Here is a 17,799-nt window from a genome sequence, read left to right as displayed (position 1 = left end):
TCTGAAACCTAAAATGACATCCTGAGGTCTTGTGCACTTCACAGACGTGCATGTGGCAGACATTAAGTCAACAAGCATAGGGAAAACTTTTAAACTGTACCTTTTATTTTTATTCAGGTCATCTTATGTGAAAGAGTAACTAGAGCATTTCTGGCTGACACAGGAAAGAGGATATTGTCTTCAATAATTGTTAAAGCAAGAAAGGTGAGTGTCCTTTCTGTTTCATGTGATCATATATGAACAGTCCCCAACCTAACAGACCTGTGTTATGTGGTTTGCAGAGCCCAAAGAGATTTGATGAGGTGTTTGAAGAAATGATCAGCTTCATGGAGCAAACAGACCACTGGGAGAACACGGAAATGGAGCTTTCTGCAAGAGGGGTGAGATCTCATTTTAAAGAGATACAAGACCTGTCCTGAAAATGTATTTTCAGTCAAATTTTTAACACACCTCATCTTGATTAAGAAGTTTGGGTTTTTTTCTCTTCAGGTTAAACATCTGAACTTCTATGACATCGTTCTTGACTTTATCCTTATGGATTCATTTGAGGATCTTGAGAATCCACCAGTCTCAATCCAAAATGTGGTTAACAATCGTTGGCTCAACAATTCCTTCAAAGAGACAGTGTGTACAGAATTTCTAGCATTTGATCGTTCGACATAATGACATTTCAGTTACAAATGATATTTCATAAGACTTTATTGTACCTTCATAGGCTGTTGCATCAAGTTGTTGGTCCGTTCTGAAGCAGAAGAGGCAACATGTGAAGGTATTGTTGAGACGTGCAACCAGTATAAGGCCTGCAGTTTGACTTGAAATATGTTCACACTTTCATCTCTCTCTTCTTTTTTCTTTTTTTAATTTTAAATTCAATGTGAATCTAAATTGTAAGATCTTACACTGCCTGGCTGTTTGGATTTAAATAGGCAAATGCTTAAGAGTCAATGATTGAAAGTGTTTGAGATGTGCTGGAGGTGACTTTACAGAGTGCTGGGCTCTTGTATTGTCAATACAAGATCTTGACCAAAAATTGATGCACATCTTGATCGAAATAAAATTCCTTGCAATAAAATGTACTCTTTTCATAAACTCTTAAGCATTTGCCTATTTTAAATCCATACAGCTACTTTTTTTTTATTTAGCCGGTATTTTAAATATAATTTTATGTGTGCAGGTTCAAGATGGCTTCATTGCACATTTCTATGCAGTGTGTGAACACATAAGTCCTGTCTTGGCCTGGGGGTTTCTAGGTCCAAAAAATTCCCTGCACGATTTCTGCGGCTTCTTCAAGGTGAGGTGCAATTTGATGACCTCTGTATCCTAAAGCATGTCAGTCTCAAACGGCATGCCTACATACACTGACCGCCTGATGCATATGTCACCACATTTTAAAGTACAATGGCATTTATTTTTATGATAAAATTGATAGAGCAGAGTTTAGCTCTAACCCTAATCAAAGTCTTCCAGATTACTTTAAAGTTACAGATAAGTGTGTTAGATACGGTTGGAACTAAACTTTACATTACTGTGGCCCTCCAGGGCCAGAATTGAAAGAACCATGTGATTAGAGAATGTCCCATAATTTACACTGTTGGGAAGAAATGGTGAGAAATCCCCATATTGAGTTTGTTTGGCTTGCCTTCTGCGCAACTAGCTAGAATTAGGATGCTCAAGTTTTGCACTGCACAAAGCAAGAACTTGATGGATTTGCCAAGTATCATGGCATTGAATCTTTAACCTTTACAAGAGTTGCACTGAAGGAAACAACTTATACATTTGTTGACAGAACAATTGTAATGCATCTGCTAGCATCTAGGTGGCCAAGTCAACCCATTTTAGCTGCTTCAGGTGTATCTAATTAGGGTTGGAGATGAACTCTGCAGAAAGGTGGCTGTCCAGGAGCAGGATTGGAGACCCCTGGTCCAGAGGGATCGTCCTTGAATCTCTTTGGATAAAAGCAGGGATGTCCAATCTTGCTTCTGGAGAGCCACTTTTGCAGAGTTTAGCTCTAACCTTCCTGACTAGAAGTTGCTAGTAACCCTGTTCCTGGAGGGAATCCAAGGGTGCTTCTCATGTGTGCATCCTCACATCTTAGGGCTCCGTTCCACTTTGCGTTCACGTCACTGCAGATCGTGTTTAATTTACCCCACCACAAACTAATTTGATTTATTTTTTTTTAAACAACCCAAACACATCTATATACATATACTGCTGAATTAAACAAATTCATAAGGTGGGAAAAGTAAATAAACAACTCCATAGCAGATTCCAAGTGATCAAGGGCTGAAGGGGTTCAGCCAGTATTGGGCACTCATGCAATGTAAGCAAAGACGTACATCCGAGTCAACGAGATGGAGGGAAGTTAGCGAGGGAAGGGCATAAAAAGAACAAACTGGAAAGCAGCCCAAGATCTGGAATGAATGTGTCAGATAAGGGTGACATCCAAGATGTGTACTGTTGGTGTGCCTCCAGGAACAGGGTTGGGAAACACTGAATTAAACACACCAGAACCAGCTAAAGCTGAACTCTACTGGACCTTGACCCTCCAAGAGCAGGATTAGACACCCATGGATAAAAGATTCTGCTAGCTTTGTCCAAGTAGCATATGGTTGCTCAAATCTGCCCAGAGGAGTTTAGATCAAACTCACCTACCTGTAATCGTCTAGTAAGCTGAATACGTTGATTAGCTTGTTCTGGTGTTTTTGATTAGGGATGGATTAAACGCTGCAGAGCCAAATTCAATACTGATGGTCATGTGAGACTACCAAGGTATAACCTTCACCAAATGCCTTCAACTTCATCGAATATAGTAATTCAGGAACAAAACGGTTTATCTTTTGTACCATAGGAGCAGGTGCTGTTCTTCCTGAAGGACATCTTTGACCTGGATAAAGTGCGTTACTCTAGTCTGGACACTCTATCTGAAGATATCCTTCACCTGCTTCACCGTCGCTCTGAGCTGCTTCTGTCGTACTTGGGTACCGACATGATCAATCACCTAAACGGCTGTAGTGGCACACCTTTGCACCTGGTACCCAGTGCTTTGCTGGAGGCACAGGTTCAGTGAGCTACACCCGTATGTCACATCCCCCACGTTTTAATGGACATGTACTTATCTCCTACATTTGCTGAGTCCAGAGCACATGAGTATGACTATTGTTTTCCAAGTCATTATTAGTGCCATGCCAATGCAGTGTAAAGTTTGTGTAATGTTTAAAATGAAGTGGACAAAGCGGGAGATGTTTTTTACATGTCTTCAATGTGTTCCAGTAGTAATTTGGGTTTCACTTTATTTTGATGGTCCCTTTAACACATTCTGTTGACTATAAATAACATTGCACCTACAGGTCTACTAATTCTCATTAGAGTGTTAGTAGAGTATAAGTAGACTGGTAGGGTTAGGGTTAGAATAAGTTGACATGTACTTGCAAAGTTACTTATAGTCAGTAGAATGTCTGTCGGAGGACCATCACAATAAAGAGTTAGTAGACATGTAGTTGCAAATTTACTTATAGGCAACATAATGTTCAAAAGGGACCATCAAAATAAAGTGTTACCGTAATTTGACTTATGAATTTGCACAATGAATAATCTGAATTAAGGTCCTTGAAGTTGAGACTTGAAAGCTTTATTGGAAGTATTTTGATAAGATTTGAAAAAGGATGCTATTTATTTGTCTTATTGAATTTTAGACATTCTTAGTGATGCCATGAGAAGCACATGAATGTTGTGAAAGCTCATGTAATGACTTGCAATATAAGCCTTACAAAGAGTATATTGTATTGTGACCTGAATTTCAAGTATTTTGTCCTGTAATGTGCTTAAGGCTTGCTTGTGTTTAAGTAATCCAGTATTAATGTATTGTATACAGAAACACTGAAATCACTACATGATAAATAAAAACCTAAGCCATTTTGTAAAGATTACAATTTTATTGATGACACTGGCAACAATCTTCAACATTTCAGACCAACAATTCTCAGCAAAAATCAGAAGTACATTCAACAGCTTTAACAGTTCATGATAGCTTGTTTTACCTCAAAGGCATGCTCCAAATTTCTCAGCTAGCCTCCGATTTTCTCTTCGTTTTTAGACCCCCACGAATTCTGTTGTGAACAATTTGCTCAAAGGAAAGCACATCTTGCATGCATACGAAAAGATATGCAGCAATGGACAAAGACTAGGTTTAACGAAACTCTAACTGAAACCAGTCTGGCAAATATATAAACTAAAACAAAACAAAAAAAGGTTCCTGGTCTGGTCATGGTCCACCTTTACAGCATTGATGTACATTAAATCCCTACGCTTGTCAACAAAAGGCAAAGCATGTACTCGAACATTTCATAGAACCATTACTCAACCAATAATACAGAAACATGGCTACATTTCTATAATCAAAACTAACTGGCATCACCCTAAACTAACAGAAACATTGACTTTGCAATGACAGATTCCTCATGATATATTTTTACCTTATAATTGGAGCCCTTGAACAGTCTACGTTCAGCGGAGGCACAGACTCAAAGGATTCCTCCTTACGGACAAACTAGGACCTGATTCTACGAACTACGCCTGCAGCATCTTCAACACTGTGAGTGAGAATGAAGGCAGCAATGTGGGACAAACATTAGCACTACAGAGGGGCATTAAGAAAGCTTGCAAACCAATGAAACATGAGCATACATACAGTATACGTCAGTTATCAGAGTGCATTCATAGGACTAGCTCTGGTTCATTTTGCATCTGCATGCATTGTATTAACAGTAGAACAGGACCACACTAAACAGACTTACCAGGAAGCTAATAAATTGGCAATCTTTTTTTTTGTTTTTTTATCACATTGGGTTCATTTAGAAAAGCATAACAATTCTAGTTAAAGTTGTCAAAAGAGGAAAAACATTGGTTTTGTGAGCTACAGGTCAATGCCATGCAATTCATATGGACAAAAACATACTTCCTTCAGACCTAAATTCCGACATTTGTAGCATACGCCAGTCTATTTACTACAAGAGACATACTTAATTGAAAAAGCGCACATATCGACCTCAGTTTCATATTTGAAAAGCATTGCACTAGATCACAGGTTCAATTATTTTGATTTCTTAGGATATTCTTACCTGTGTTATTGCTGCAGAACCTAAGGTGCAAGGTCAGGGATGACACTGCAAAATTAGACATTGCACTGCTCACTAATGAACAGTCAAATCAAAAAGAACTTGAATCAAATTGACAGCCTCAATGACCTCAAATCACACAAACAGGTCAGGCACAGATTTAGATATTGGACATTAATATTACTTAACATCTGAAAGAGGTCATTTGCTGAGGGTCTTTATGGGTCTATATGCAGTACAAAACACTTGGCAGTACAATTCACAAAAATGTCTAATCAGTGTTAAGTCAGATGGGAAAAAGGATGCGGTTTCTACAGACGTCCTGACTTAAAACACAGTGATACAGTTCACAGTTTCATATGAAAAGTCTGAGAGACTAAAAGCAGTGTCAACATGGCAATGACTCAATTTGTAAATATCACACAATGCTGTTATGGCAAAAATAACAGTCCAATGTGAAAAAGGGTAGTCATTATCTTGAATGCATGTAAAGTCAAAGTTACAGCCCTGACATACTTACCCCAAAAGGGCAACATTTAGATATTTAAAATACATTGCGCTACAGTCAGTCAAAGACAATGCATTGACAGCAAAACAAATTGGGCCGCAAAGTCATGTACATTTTGTACTTACAGTGGAGAGCTCATTTCACTGGTGTGGAAGGCCAGAGTCTCCAAAAACCTACAGGCCTATATTGGAAAAATTCTAACAAACAATGGGCAGACAAAAAAGTAGTCCACGTTCGCATTTGAGCTTTTTTTAATCGTATCAAAACGTTTTAGAAATGCCAGCAATATTGATATAAATATGTACACAATTGGTGGATTTTAGACATTTAAAAAATATATGATGGGGACAAGTATTTTCGCAAGGCATAACTGTTGATCAGAACACTTGACCTGCCCTGTAAAAAAGCAGCAAACTTGGAGAACAAACTAAAATACTTGCAACATGATTGCAGTCACAATATATATATATAAAAGGAACAGTTTATGTAAAGACGCATACTTGCTTACCGCCTTCCTAATCTTGCCTGTGAGGGAGGAAATGTCTCTCATTAACAGTGCAGACTACCTCAACAAACCAGGTGAAATGCAGTACAAGGATGAGCAACACTACAGCACTGAAGAGTTATTGAATTAATCACATACCTTGCCAACACCAAGCCACTTTGCCTTAGATAACCTGCCTACACCTACATCCACAGCAATGACCAGTAAAAATAAAAAAAAACAGCTGTCCATTTGTCAAACAAGCAATGTCAAATGATCAATGATCTCTTACTTGTGACTTTAAAATAGACCAGGAATCAAACTAAAAATCAAGGGTAATATAGACAGTTGGAGAGAAAAAAAAAAAAAAAAAAAAAGAAAAAAAAAAGCGCAACATTTTCTCTCTGTAAATTTGCATACAAGACCCCCCCCAAAATGAAATTTTCACAAGACATTCCCCACCTTTGCACCCCACTTACCAACACAGGAGGTTTCATTGTTTTATTGCAAAACACAACAGGCATATCATTAAAACTGAGATGATTTACATGGAAATGACTATAGTTTAGTCTCAAAACTACATGAGATACAGGAGATACAGGAGCTGGAATGACCAATATTACCCGACTAAAAACAAACCGTTCATTTACAAGAGTGGCAAAACAAAAAGGAAAAAATATATATATATATATACTTGACTTTGGAGCCGGTCTGCGATCTAGGTTAAACACTCAAACCAATGAAATTAAGATCTTCATCATGGCGTCTGCATCCAAACATTTAACAAAGGTTTTTTTCTGACAATGTAGCATTTACTTTATGTCCACTTCACATTACTGGCCCTGTGCAGAAGAAATACATAAGAAATACACAACATGTTAAGAGCAGAAACATTTATGCAACACCCTCCCAAAATAAAAAATAAATAAAAGAAAATAGATAAAAGAAGCCTGTTTGAGGAGGAAAGTGTTTGGTTAAGTGTTGTATCGACGACTTGTCTGGAAACCTGCTGCACCTGTGGAAGTAAGAGTTAGAGAAAAAAAAAAAGAAAAAAAAAGGGGGTGGGGGGGGTGGTGGTTGACAAAAACCGTACACATGCACATCTGAAGAGAACAGAGTTTTAGCGGGAGTGTACCTGCTGAGCCTGGGGTGCAGCTCCCATCGCCTGAGGGGCGCCTTGGCCGTAGTACGCTGCCTGTTGGCGGTAGTACTCTGCCCACGCTGCACTGTAATCTGGCTGACCTCCTGGCTGAGTCGTCGCCGCTGCTGCCGCTGCCTGGGGAGCAGCTTGACCTGAGAGTAATTAAAACCCAAAGCATTAAAGATAGAAGATGAAGCTGAGGAACAATAAATCACCACTTAGTACATGGTTAAAGCTAATGAAGTCCATGACAATGTTTGTTTGTAAGTGGGGGAACGACCCCGGCCACACATCCTCCAATAGCCGGGACAGAAACCCACAACTTTACTCTAGGGCAGCTGAGTCCACAGCAGCTCTACTGCAGAGGACTGTGAAAGAGTTGCAGCTGCCCAAAACTTTTAAAAAAATCGAGGCATCTACATTCACATCCATGTCTCACCTTGTTTCTTATAGTACTCTTCCCATGCCTTCGTGTAGTCCTGCTGAGGCTGTCCTTGACCTGAAGAGACAAGATCAAACAGACGTTAATCATGAGCCTACGCAAATCAATCACAGTGAAGATGACACATTGGTCAATTATCTACTGACAATTCTGATAAAAACATGCAACTATACTATAAGTCTACCACCAAATTCATTATACATAAATCTAAATTTGTCATTAGAATAACAGTTCAATTAAATTTCAAATTTAATAATTAAAAATAGGGCTGGGTGATATGGCAACAAAATTCAAATGGTTTCATATCAGTCGATACTGATAATTCTTTTGATACATATCAAATCTTTATTTTATTTATTTTTTATTTTGAGGCATATTTTTGCTCCTGAGAGAAAGTTGTAGACACTAGGCAGTTAACTCTTTATTGTCAGAACATTTCACAAATCTAAGGTAGAATATTCAAAATAAAATGTTTTCTACATCAAAATACATACGCCTTAAAACAATACTTTTTTAGTCTTTTTTCCTTAAAATAAATATTAATAAATATTAGGGGTGTAACGGAACACACGTGTACCAAACCGTTTCAGTACATGACTTCCAGTACAGTACATGAGTGTACCGAACGGTATCGAAATGCAATCTTTAACAGTCAACAGTAGGCTTGTTTTATGTGCGGAACATACAAGTATTTTGTCCATTTTATCACGAAATTCAAAGGATAAATGCCATTTTGACGCTCTTTGATATGATAGATCACTGTATAGGCACGTCAGTTCAAGCGGCGGCAGCTGAAGGTATGTTGAGGATACATCACAACTTACTGAAACATGCGTCATGTAATCGCTCAGTGTTTAAACGGCAGCAAGACATAAAAAATAGCTTGTAAACTAGAGCCCCGAATTTCCCAGCCTTTTTCGCCCCTAGGGCCGGGCTTCGGGCCAATTTTCACATTATACCTCAAACGCGGGCTGGGTTTCGGGCCTTTTATATTTTAGACATTCATTATTTAAAAGAAACAATGAGATGTGCTGCGCTGCTGGAAACATCATGAGACCGCGACTGTCAAGACTGGCTCGCACAGTGTTTAGAGTATGGCGCTATGCAACGCATCGCCGCAAATGAGTAAAGCAAGCCAACACGCAAACTGCCGCAAGTGAAACTGAAAATAGGCTAAGTCTTAGATGCTCAAAAACACAATCATCTTCATTAAAACTAATGAGACTAAATGCTCTTACCAGTGCTTAGGTCGCTTGTTCTCATATTGCAGTCTTTGATCTTGAAATGAGCTGATGAATAAAATGCAGCTCATATCTGTTGCTTTCGATGACGTTAACTCCATTAAATGTGCATATAGCGCGGGAATTAAAGATCGGATTTATATTAATTTTGCAGAGAGGTGTAAGCCTGCCTCAGCTTGCCAAAAATGCCTTTTTACTGTGGTGGTGGTGGTGGTGATAGTAAATGTTTAAACTAACATTGTGATGCTGGAAGGGTTTTATATCTATAGATTTTATTATAAGCAAGACAAGTGTTGATTTGAGAGGCTAAAGCGTTGGGTTAACTCACTGTCAGCCACTTGGTCGTCACTTTAAAAAACAAAAACTTTAATTTAACAAACAAAAAAATGCTTCAAACATTTTTCTAAATTAACTTTATAAAGAAACAAAATATAACTACTTCGACATTAAAAACAAAACCAAACTTTTTATTGGCTGCAACAATGTGTAAATGAGAGGATTAAAAAAAACATAATACACGGCTGTGTAAAACACGGGTATATAAAGTGATGTCTTGATTAATGAATGTTGAAATAAATCAGTCATGAAAATGACAGCCACTGTGTATAAATGACTATATTTCAACAACAAATTGGAGTAAAATCTATTTTATAATTTAGAAGTTAATGCAAAAACTGCCTTATGGTATGTTTACATGTTTGCATACAATGTTATTTTTTGAGTGTTGATATTATATCTAAAAATAAATAGCAACTGAATTTAGGCTAATAGTTTTGCTCTGTTGTTAACCTTTAATATTATAGAAATGTGCAAGTAAGGGCTCCCTATATAGTTATTTTTAAATTATATTTAATATTATATTTAAGAAACTTTTAGTTATAATTGAATTAATTTAAGGACAGACAATTTGTTCAGTTAACCACAGTTTAATTAAAATAAATAAAAAGCAATTTTATATTTAGTTCTCTCCCCTGCTGTACCGAACCTGTACCAAACTAACTTCAAAACCGAGATGCGTACCGAACCATCAGTTGTGTGTTCCGTTACGCCCCTATTACTTATTTCTTAATTTCATGCATGTTCTACGGGTAATATTTTGATGCATATCTTCAGTGCAGTATGCAGGCCAGGCTGCAATAATAATATTAGTATGTTTTGTCTTCTAGAAATGCACACTTGACAGACAGTAGCTTGCGTCATGATGCAAATTGGTTCATTAACAAAGAACATGTCTGTAAAAATCAAAAACCTCAGGGCAAAATTTATATTCTGGCTGTTTGAGATAGGACTCTACTTTTATTAAAATTAACCATTGGTCATCCATAGATTCGTTCATCTCTAGATCATGACAACCATGGGTAAAAACCACACACACACACACACACACCTCACTACCATGGTAAAATGTGGTTTATATGGTATTTGTTATGAAAAACAGTAGCCCAAAGACATTTTGTACTATAAATTCAACTGCACAAATGCATAATGTATGTGTACAATCGAACGTGTATCTTTTCAAATGTGTTATACATTAATATAATTTGATATGAATACCCTTTTTCTGCCATGTGAATACCAGGAGCACCGGGAATTTTCCCGGTGGGCCGCTGTACAATGTGGGCCGGCCGGTTAGTGTTACTATGGTAAATCCATGGTAAAAGATGGTGATGTGTGGATTGAAAAGCCTAACTGGATCGTTCATGGCACAATGTTTCTTGTGTTTGTCAGTGCAGTTTCATCTGGTTTAAATCACTGAGTGTTCAATGAATTCAAGCACTTCTCACTGGATCTCACAGCGCTGTTTAGTAGCCACATGATACGAGACCGATCAGTAAAAAAACAAGTCACCTGCTCTAGTAAGATCACGCTGCACTGCCGTTTTAATTCTCATTTATTGCGATAATTGTTATCGCCCAGCCCCATTTATAAGTGCAACTGGCATTGAAATACCGTGATATCAGGCAAAAATTTGGAAATGCAGATATTTATCCATAATAGGTATATACAAAACTGAGCAGTACAATTTCGTTCATGTTTTCAATGTGTTAATCCTATTCTACCTGTTGAGACACTACAGCTCCTCATTCTGAACAGCAGGGTTTGAGACCAATATATCTGTGGACAAGCACCAAAAACAAAATTCTCCACTAGTTTCCCCTCGCAAGACTCCATAGGTTAAACAGGACTGATTGGCTATTCAAGCCCTGCTGCTATTTAACCTGATAAAAAATAACCGGAAGCTACATTTGGCAAAATATTTATACCCAATTTCTTGTAATATTCCTCCCAGGCCTTGGTGTAATCTGCCTGTCCACTTTGACCTGGAGCTTGCGGGTCACCTGTTAAAAATGGTACAATTTGAGAAATTGAAAACCATTCTTTCAAAGGCTGCAGAAAGTCCTCCACCTGGCTAGGTGGCGCACTTTGCACAAACAGGTTGAGTGTCCCAGAAACTGCCCTGTCCATGAGTTCTAATCGAAAAAAGGCCACCCCAGATCAACGGATAAAGACCATTTATAAAAATAAAAAAAAAAGGAAATTTGTACTGTGTAGTGATGGCTACACTGAAAGGCTACTAAGTACTACTGTACAATAGACTGTAGGTCTAGAGTGAAGGAAGGGTGGCGGTTTTGTGGAGTGCAGGTTAAGACATACCTTGTCCGTTGGACTGGGTTGTGCCTGGGGCTGCTGAGGTGGGTGTCATGGGGCCCTGGGGCTGCTGCTGGTACTGAGAATAATAGGCTGCCCATGCAGCAGCATTAGCATCAGCCGCTGCTTTATCTGGAGAACAACCAACACCTTGGCCAGATTAATTTTTCATCCAACAGACAACTGAAATGGTAATGGCTGACTAGTAACGAGGAAAACACTGAGTAGCATATCTATGGGCACTTACTGGGATCTGGCTGCCCTTGTTGCCAGTGGGGGTATCCGTTGCCCCAACCTTGAGGCTGGTAAGGTGCTGGAGGACCACTAAGGATACAAATTTACTCCTTAAGAACAAGTGAAAACACTGATACATGCTAAACACCATGAAGCAGAAAGTGCTTACTGTGGGCCAGGAGGGCCCTGGCCATAGGGCCCAGGGTTGTATGGGCCCATGGGAGCAGGAGGTCCTGGTGGACCAGGAGGGCCATGAGAAGGACCTCCGTGGGGCCCCGGAGGACCATGAGGGCCACCCATAGGGCTAACTGGACCCTATGATAAACCAAAATAAACAGTCAGTATGAAATCAAAATGGACAATTCTCATTTTTTACAGAATGTTGCAGTACTTAATTCATATGCCCTCATAATCTTTAATCAAAAACATTAACCTGCCCCTCAAAACAACTTCTGTTATCTTCATGACATTTGACTGAGGGTGGAACTGAAGCCCAAAGTATACGTACACGCTAACGTGCACAGTCAAACGTGTAGCCTTTCAAAGAATACGGCATTTAATAGTATGCGCGACAGCAGGTCGAAACATGCACATTAGAAAGTTAATTTTTTCTCCAGAAGTTATGAACGATAAAGTCTTTGTATTATTTAAACTTAAGTTGAAGCCATCTCATAAATTTGTCAATTTGTCTGCGCAGAATTTCATGTCCACCCAAAAAAAATTATTGTTAGGAAACCAAGACACTCAACTCCAATTTTTTCCTCAACCAGTTGCCTGGCGTAATCAATCTGTTGGGGTGATCCACGGACTGTGAATATCTTTATATTAGGGTCTGAATTAGGTGGAGGGTTTCTTTGCAACTCTATCCTGGCTCCGGACTGCTGGCTGATGCTCTTAATTGTTTCACCCCCTAGAGAGAGAGAGAGAGAAAAAAATTTATCAAAATGTTCTAATTTTTCTTCAATTAATGACATAAATTGCATATCCTTTCAAAGGTAAAGTAATTATCAGCAACTAGCCTTTGCCAATAATGAGGCCGGTCTTCATGGAAGGCACAGTGAAAGTGAATTCTTGCAGGCCTCCAGGAGGGCCCATGTTCCAGTTTCCCTGGCCGCGGCCTCTTCCTCTGCCCCCACCGCCGTGACCAGGGGGGCCTCCTGCCTGCACACTTCTCAGTAGGTCAGATATGATATCTGCTGCATGCTGTGCCCTGTCTGGAGGCCCCATAATCTGAGCGATCCTCTCTGGTGTGGTGCCATCATCTGAAGCAAAAAACAAGCCTCTGTGTCAAAGATCTGAAACCGATTTAGTTTTTGTTTTTACATTGATGTGCATATAAAATTATTCACCTGGTTTGAACTGAATCCTCACTCCAGTGTCATTCTGAATCTTCTTGATCATTTCACCATTCCTGCCAATCACAATTCCCACTGCAAACCTTGGCACAGGGACCTAAAGCAACATCCAAAGTTTCAATAGAGCATTACATTAGATTCATCAAAACATTAGGTTCATCTCATCAAACAGTACTTACATCCAGACCACCTTCTCCACTGCTAGCTCTAGAACCATATTCTCCTCTCTGTTCCCGGAAACCCTGATCTCTAATCAGATCCATCACCATGTCTTTAGCTTGCTGTACAGATCAACACATACCATTTAAAAATATTTAGATTTATTTTCAGTATAATTCAACGTCGCAATGTGAATGCTTCAGTGTACTCACCTGAACTTTAAAAGGATCGCCGGAGATCCTGAGTGGTTTATCAGCACCTGTGTTTTGGGGTCCATCTTGAATCATGACCATTTTGACTCCAGCACGTTCCTGTTAAACAAGTGTTGCACAATTACAGTTTACATTGTATCATTTAGATTTTATCCAAAGAGACTCACAAAAGAGGAATACAACAAGCAATTCATAAATAAGGCAATAAACAAGAACTTGCTGAAATGTTTCAGACATTGTTCAGAATAGTACAAGCTAGGGAGGGACTAAAGAATAGTGAGAGCATAGGTCAAGGAATAGTGAAAGCATAGATTTTCCCCCCTCTCTCTGCAGGATTCAGATAATTTAGTATTGAAATGTCTAAAAAAAAAAACATGTAAAAAGAATGAACACTACATAAACCACATCTGTGCACATTACCTGTAACTGTTTGATTGTTTCTCCTCCCTTTCCAATAACCAGACCCGCTTTAGAGGCTGGGACCATAATCTCCTGAACAGACATCCCTGGTCCATCATTGTGGTGGAATGCTGGAGAAGGTCTGCCTTTCTCTACAATCTCTGAGAGCAACCTCTTTGCAGCCCTATTATGGAAAATGTACATTTGGTTTTGTACCCATTTCTAAAATACCATACCCATTTTAACCATGAAAACAAATTTAAAAATGGGGAGATACTCACTGGATGGCATCAGGCGAGCCTGTTAATGTCACTGACCTCTCAGGCATGCCACCACTGTCTGTTGGGTAGAATGCAGAAAGAGTGTATTTTCATTTATGCCCCAAAGAGCCTCAGCTGCACAATGTCAGGGGCACAGCATTTTCACTCACCAGGAGCAATCTGTATTTTGCAGCCTGAGTCCTGTTGGATTCTTGAAATCTGTTCTCCTCCTCTTCCAATGACTGTAAATGAGTGATTAATTAACACTGCATTATTGATGAATTTTAAAAGCAAGTCCTCAAATGTCTCTAGTCTTGGATATGAATTTTGAAAAAACGAATTGGTCAACTTACTGAAGCCAACCATGCCATCTGGAACCTTGTATTCTTCTGATATAGACCTGCACAGACATGACAGCCATCATTAGAAGACACACAGCATAAATGTACTTAATATGATTTTTTTTTTTAATACAGGTTAATGGTGTTGCATTTAATACTTTGTTAAAAAGAAATACATTTACCTTGGTGGGCCACCCATGCCTCCCATTACAGATTGAAAAGCTGGTGCAAATAAAAGCATGAAGTTATGAGATGAGCAAACAACAGCCACATCTTTGAACTGATTACCTATTAAATGTGTTAACTATTTCAATGTGGAACAATCAATGCTTACGATCGCTTGGTGGAACTTTCTTGGTTTCTGGTTGATCTGAAGAGGAAAAAAAGGCCAAGTTTAGACCAAAACAATGCTACCAACTTCGTAGCATCACTAACCATATAATTACTACATATCAGGCTATTACCGCAAAAAATGCATATGAAAAGTCCTTTCAGGTAGTGATGCACCGAAATGAAAATTCTGGGCCGAAACCGAAAATATTGGCCGAAAACCGAAACTGAAAATGGCTTCTTTTAAAAAAGTATTGTAAAATATTATATATATATATATTATATATATATAGCTTGAATTTAATGGATCTGAAATCACAAACCAATAAAATAATCAAACTTTTATTAAGTTACATAAAACCTAAAATATTTTTATTTTTTACAATAAATATAAATAATAATAACAAATAATATTATTCTTCAAGTTTTGTTCCATCAAATAAAATAGTTTTTTAACAGTAGTGCAAAAAAGATCCACAATTATTTGAATAACTGCACAGAAAATCACAGAATGGTTCTCATTAAGAACATGAGATGCTGCACTGAATAGTCTGTCTGTGCACTGTTTGTGCTGGTGCTTGGGGCAGATAAATAACCTGCGTGCAATCCGCGCAAGCAATGGAAAGCGGCCTTCGTTCACGCGCCAGTAGTCAAGGGGATTGTCGCTTCTGTCAATAGGCAGTTCAGCTGGATACGTCTCTATTTGTTCTCATACCGCTGACATGCTTAATCTTTGATAGGCAGACGCGTCGCGTGATAACAGCTCGACCGTGAGTGAAACTTAATAGTACAACGGTGAGCGCGTCGAGTATAAACGCCTCGTCCGTTTGGGGAGGAGAGCGCACGCAGTCAGCGGAGGCTCGCGCAGCGGAGCCAGGCGAAAGTATAAACAAGCACTTGCGCACGGATGGGAGGGGCGGGTGCCATTCATTTTCGGCAGTTTTTTTTATTTCGGCCCGAAACCGATAATGCCATTTTCGTCCGAACATTTTCGGTGGCCGAAATATCGGTGCACCCCTACTTTCAGGCCAAAAAAATTTGTTATTTTAAATAAATAATTTTTTTTTGCTTGATTGGAATTTAAAAAAAAAAAATATTTATCCAAATGCATTACCTATTAAAAGTTCGAACTAAAAACAGTTCTTAACTAGAGATCGCACAACCCAGTATGCATGAACATATGTTTTAGAACACTGATACAACAGTAGAGACTGACTAGTAAGGAATGTGAACATTTTATATTATTTATTTTATTTTATATGTTGAAATGGATTGCTGTATCAACTGCCATTGAACGACTGGCATGGAACATTTTATTTTTCAGCGTTGCAACATATAAAGCCACAAAGTTGAACTTAAGTGAGGAAAATACCACAAATGTGGCTTTACTTATTAGATTTATAATATAGTTATACAGATTTATAATTGCCGAACTGCTTAGAGTAAGCACTTGCAAAACAAAAAAGATAGGAAAATGCATCTGGAAAAGTTACTTGAAGCAGCTCGATGAGAACATCCAAGCACCCTTTGTGTTTGTATGGATCAGGCACATTTTTTTTGTACATCTCTTGGTAAGAAATCTTGCATTTGCTTTATTCGTCGTCTTTTTGGTTTAACTCTTTCAAAGCAGTTTTACAGAAAGTTGTGGACACGACGTAGTGCTCGAATGTAGTTAGGATTTAAATATTTGTTAATTTTATTTTAAGCAGATGCAAACAGTCCTCAAAAGTACTAATATAAAAATTATCAGAGTTTTCTCTGAAAGCAACAGCAACTTTTGTTTAATACTGACTTTACGACAAAAATAGTATAAAAATGTTGATGTTGTGTTTTATGAAACAAACACATGGCGGGGGCTTAACTTAAAGGTGAAGGCTTGGGTCAAAATATAAAATACACAAAAACTAAAATATTTAACTAAGCACATTCATTTGACTTCAATCAGCTGGGATAATAAGTTAAGAATATGAGAGGGATGAAAAGGTGAGTAATAAATGTGGCTTACACTGACCAACATGCACAACAATAAAGTCAAAACCTGGTTCCTATGCACTTACCTCCATCTTCAAGGGGTCTCTTCTGTCCTCCATAACTAAACTCATTGGAGGACGGAGAGGGGGGTACACCATCACCTCCTATTTTTGCAGCTATCTAAAAAGAAATTGTAAATTACAAAGTTAAACGGTATCCGATTATCCTGTGTAATCACAACAAAGCTGTTACGTTAACAGAATGAGGCCTGCACAGAGTCCCTTCTGTTGTCCTGGGGGAAAAAAACTAGTTCCGAGACAGCAGCACCGAAAAACGAAATACAATGTTTCGCTTTCCTAAATATTAGCAGAAACTTTGCTTACTTACAGAAATGGCTGAAACGAAACGAAGTATGGAATGTATTGAGGCCATCCCATAGGGCATAATTCCAGCTATGAGTGCCTGTTTGTGTGTATGTAAATTACAGCTCACGTACATATCTAATAATGTGGAGGTAAAACTACTCGTTTGCTCTTTAGTTTAAAAGAACATGTGTGAAACAAACGTATTCTTTATAAAAGGACACTCTTCTTTCGTTAAACCTTGAAGTAAGGAAGTAAAGAAGAAAAACGCGAAACTGAAACCTCTTTGTTGCAACGCATCGAGGCCTCGCATTAGCAAACGAGCTCGTTGAGCTTCATATTGGTTTTTTTTACGCGGAAGGCTCGAAGATACAGAACATTTTCAGACTCTTTCGAATCACTCACTTGTCTGGCCCTCTGAAGGGCGTCTTTAAAAGCATCGTTCATCCCTCCACCGGAGTTTGAGGACGGCGGAGCCACGTTAGAATAGTCGGCCATGTCTGCAGGAAGAGTCTTCTCGAGTTGAAGGAAGATGGCCGTTACGCGCGAGAGTGATGAAGAGAACTGACTGCAGCCGCCTCGATCCTGATCCAACTT

General features: G+C 38.7%; 2 protein-coding genes across 5 annotated transcripts in view; one reads left to right on the top strand and one right to left on the bottom strand.

Annotated features, from left to right (window-relative positions):
- The window catches only part of miga1 (mitoguardin 1), a 23,189-nt gene extending 19,263 nt beyond the window's left edge, over nt 1-3,926 (top strand). The window contains exons 11-16 of the mRNA XM_079820382.1: nt 118-204; nt 282-380; nt 490-624; nt 716-769; nt 1,175-1,291; nt 2,849-3,926. Coding sequence (XP_079676508.1) covers nt 118-204; nt 282-380; nt 490-624; nt 716-769; nt 1,175-1,291; nt 2,849-3,067 — 711 coding nt within the window. The 3' untranslated portion in view covers nt 3,068-3,926. The remainder of the gene's footprint in view (nt 1-117; nt 205-281; nt 381-489; nt 625-715; nt 770-1,174; nt 1,292-2,848) is intronic.
- Nucleotides 3,917-17,799, bottom strand: fubp1 (far upstream element (FUSE) binding protein 1). Of its 4 annotated transcripts, none has more exons than XM_079820379.1 (19): nt 17,608-17,799; nt 16,927-17,020; nt 14,874-14,909; nt 14,722-14,761; nt 14,552-14,598; nt 14,369-14,440; nt 14,220-14,277; nt 13,960-14,122; nt 13,540-13,638; nt 13,348-13,449; nt 13,163-13,265; nt 12,833-13,075; nt 12,563-12,723; nt 11,983-12,128; nt 11,827-11,903; nt 11,586-11,729; nt 7,687-7,746; nt 7,242-7,399; nt 3,917-6,948 (listed from the first exon to the last, which is right to left on the bottom strand). In XM_079820379.1, the coding sequence occupies exons 1-19, from the start codon at nt 17,698-17,700 to the stop codon at nt 6,940-6,942; spliced, it is 1,905 nt and encodes a 634-aa protein (XP_079676505.1). In that variant the 5' UTR covers nt 17,701-17,799; the 3' UTR covers nt 3,917-6,939. The 4 variants fall into 4 exon arrangements, with proteins under 4 accessions (XP_079676505.1, XP_079676507.1, XP_079676504.1 ...); XM_079820381.1 differs by having other exon boundaries at nt 11,586-11,711; nt 17,608-17,788; XM_079820378.1 differs by lacking the exon at nt 3,917-6,948 and having other exon boundaries at nt 7,118-7,399.

This window comes from Gobio gobio (assembly GCF_949357685.1).
Source record: "Gobio gobio genome assembly, chromosome: 6".
Taxonomy (NCBI): Eukaryota; Metazoa; Chordata; class Actinopteri; order Cypriniformes; family Gobionidae; genus Gobio; species Gobio gobio.
Note: the sequence above shows the minus strand (reverse complement) of the source record. Positions and strands in the feature narration are given on the sequence as shown.

Excerpts from the sequence above, each read along its gene's own strand:
- fubp1 (XM_079820378.1), bottom strand. The coding sequence starts at position 17,700 with ATGGCCGACTATTCTAACGTGGCTCCGCCGTCCTCAAACTCCGGTGGA. Across the intron at positions 14,123-14,219 it reads GGCTCGCCTGATGCCATCCA|GGCTGCAAAGAGGTTGCTCT; the intron begins GTGAGTATCTCC and ends TTTCCATAATAG. Across the intron at positions 13,266-13,347 it reads GTGGAGAAGGTGGTCTGGAT|GTCCCTGTGCCAAGGTTTGC; the intron begins GTAAGTACTGTT and ends ATGTTGCTTTAG.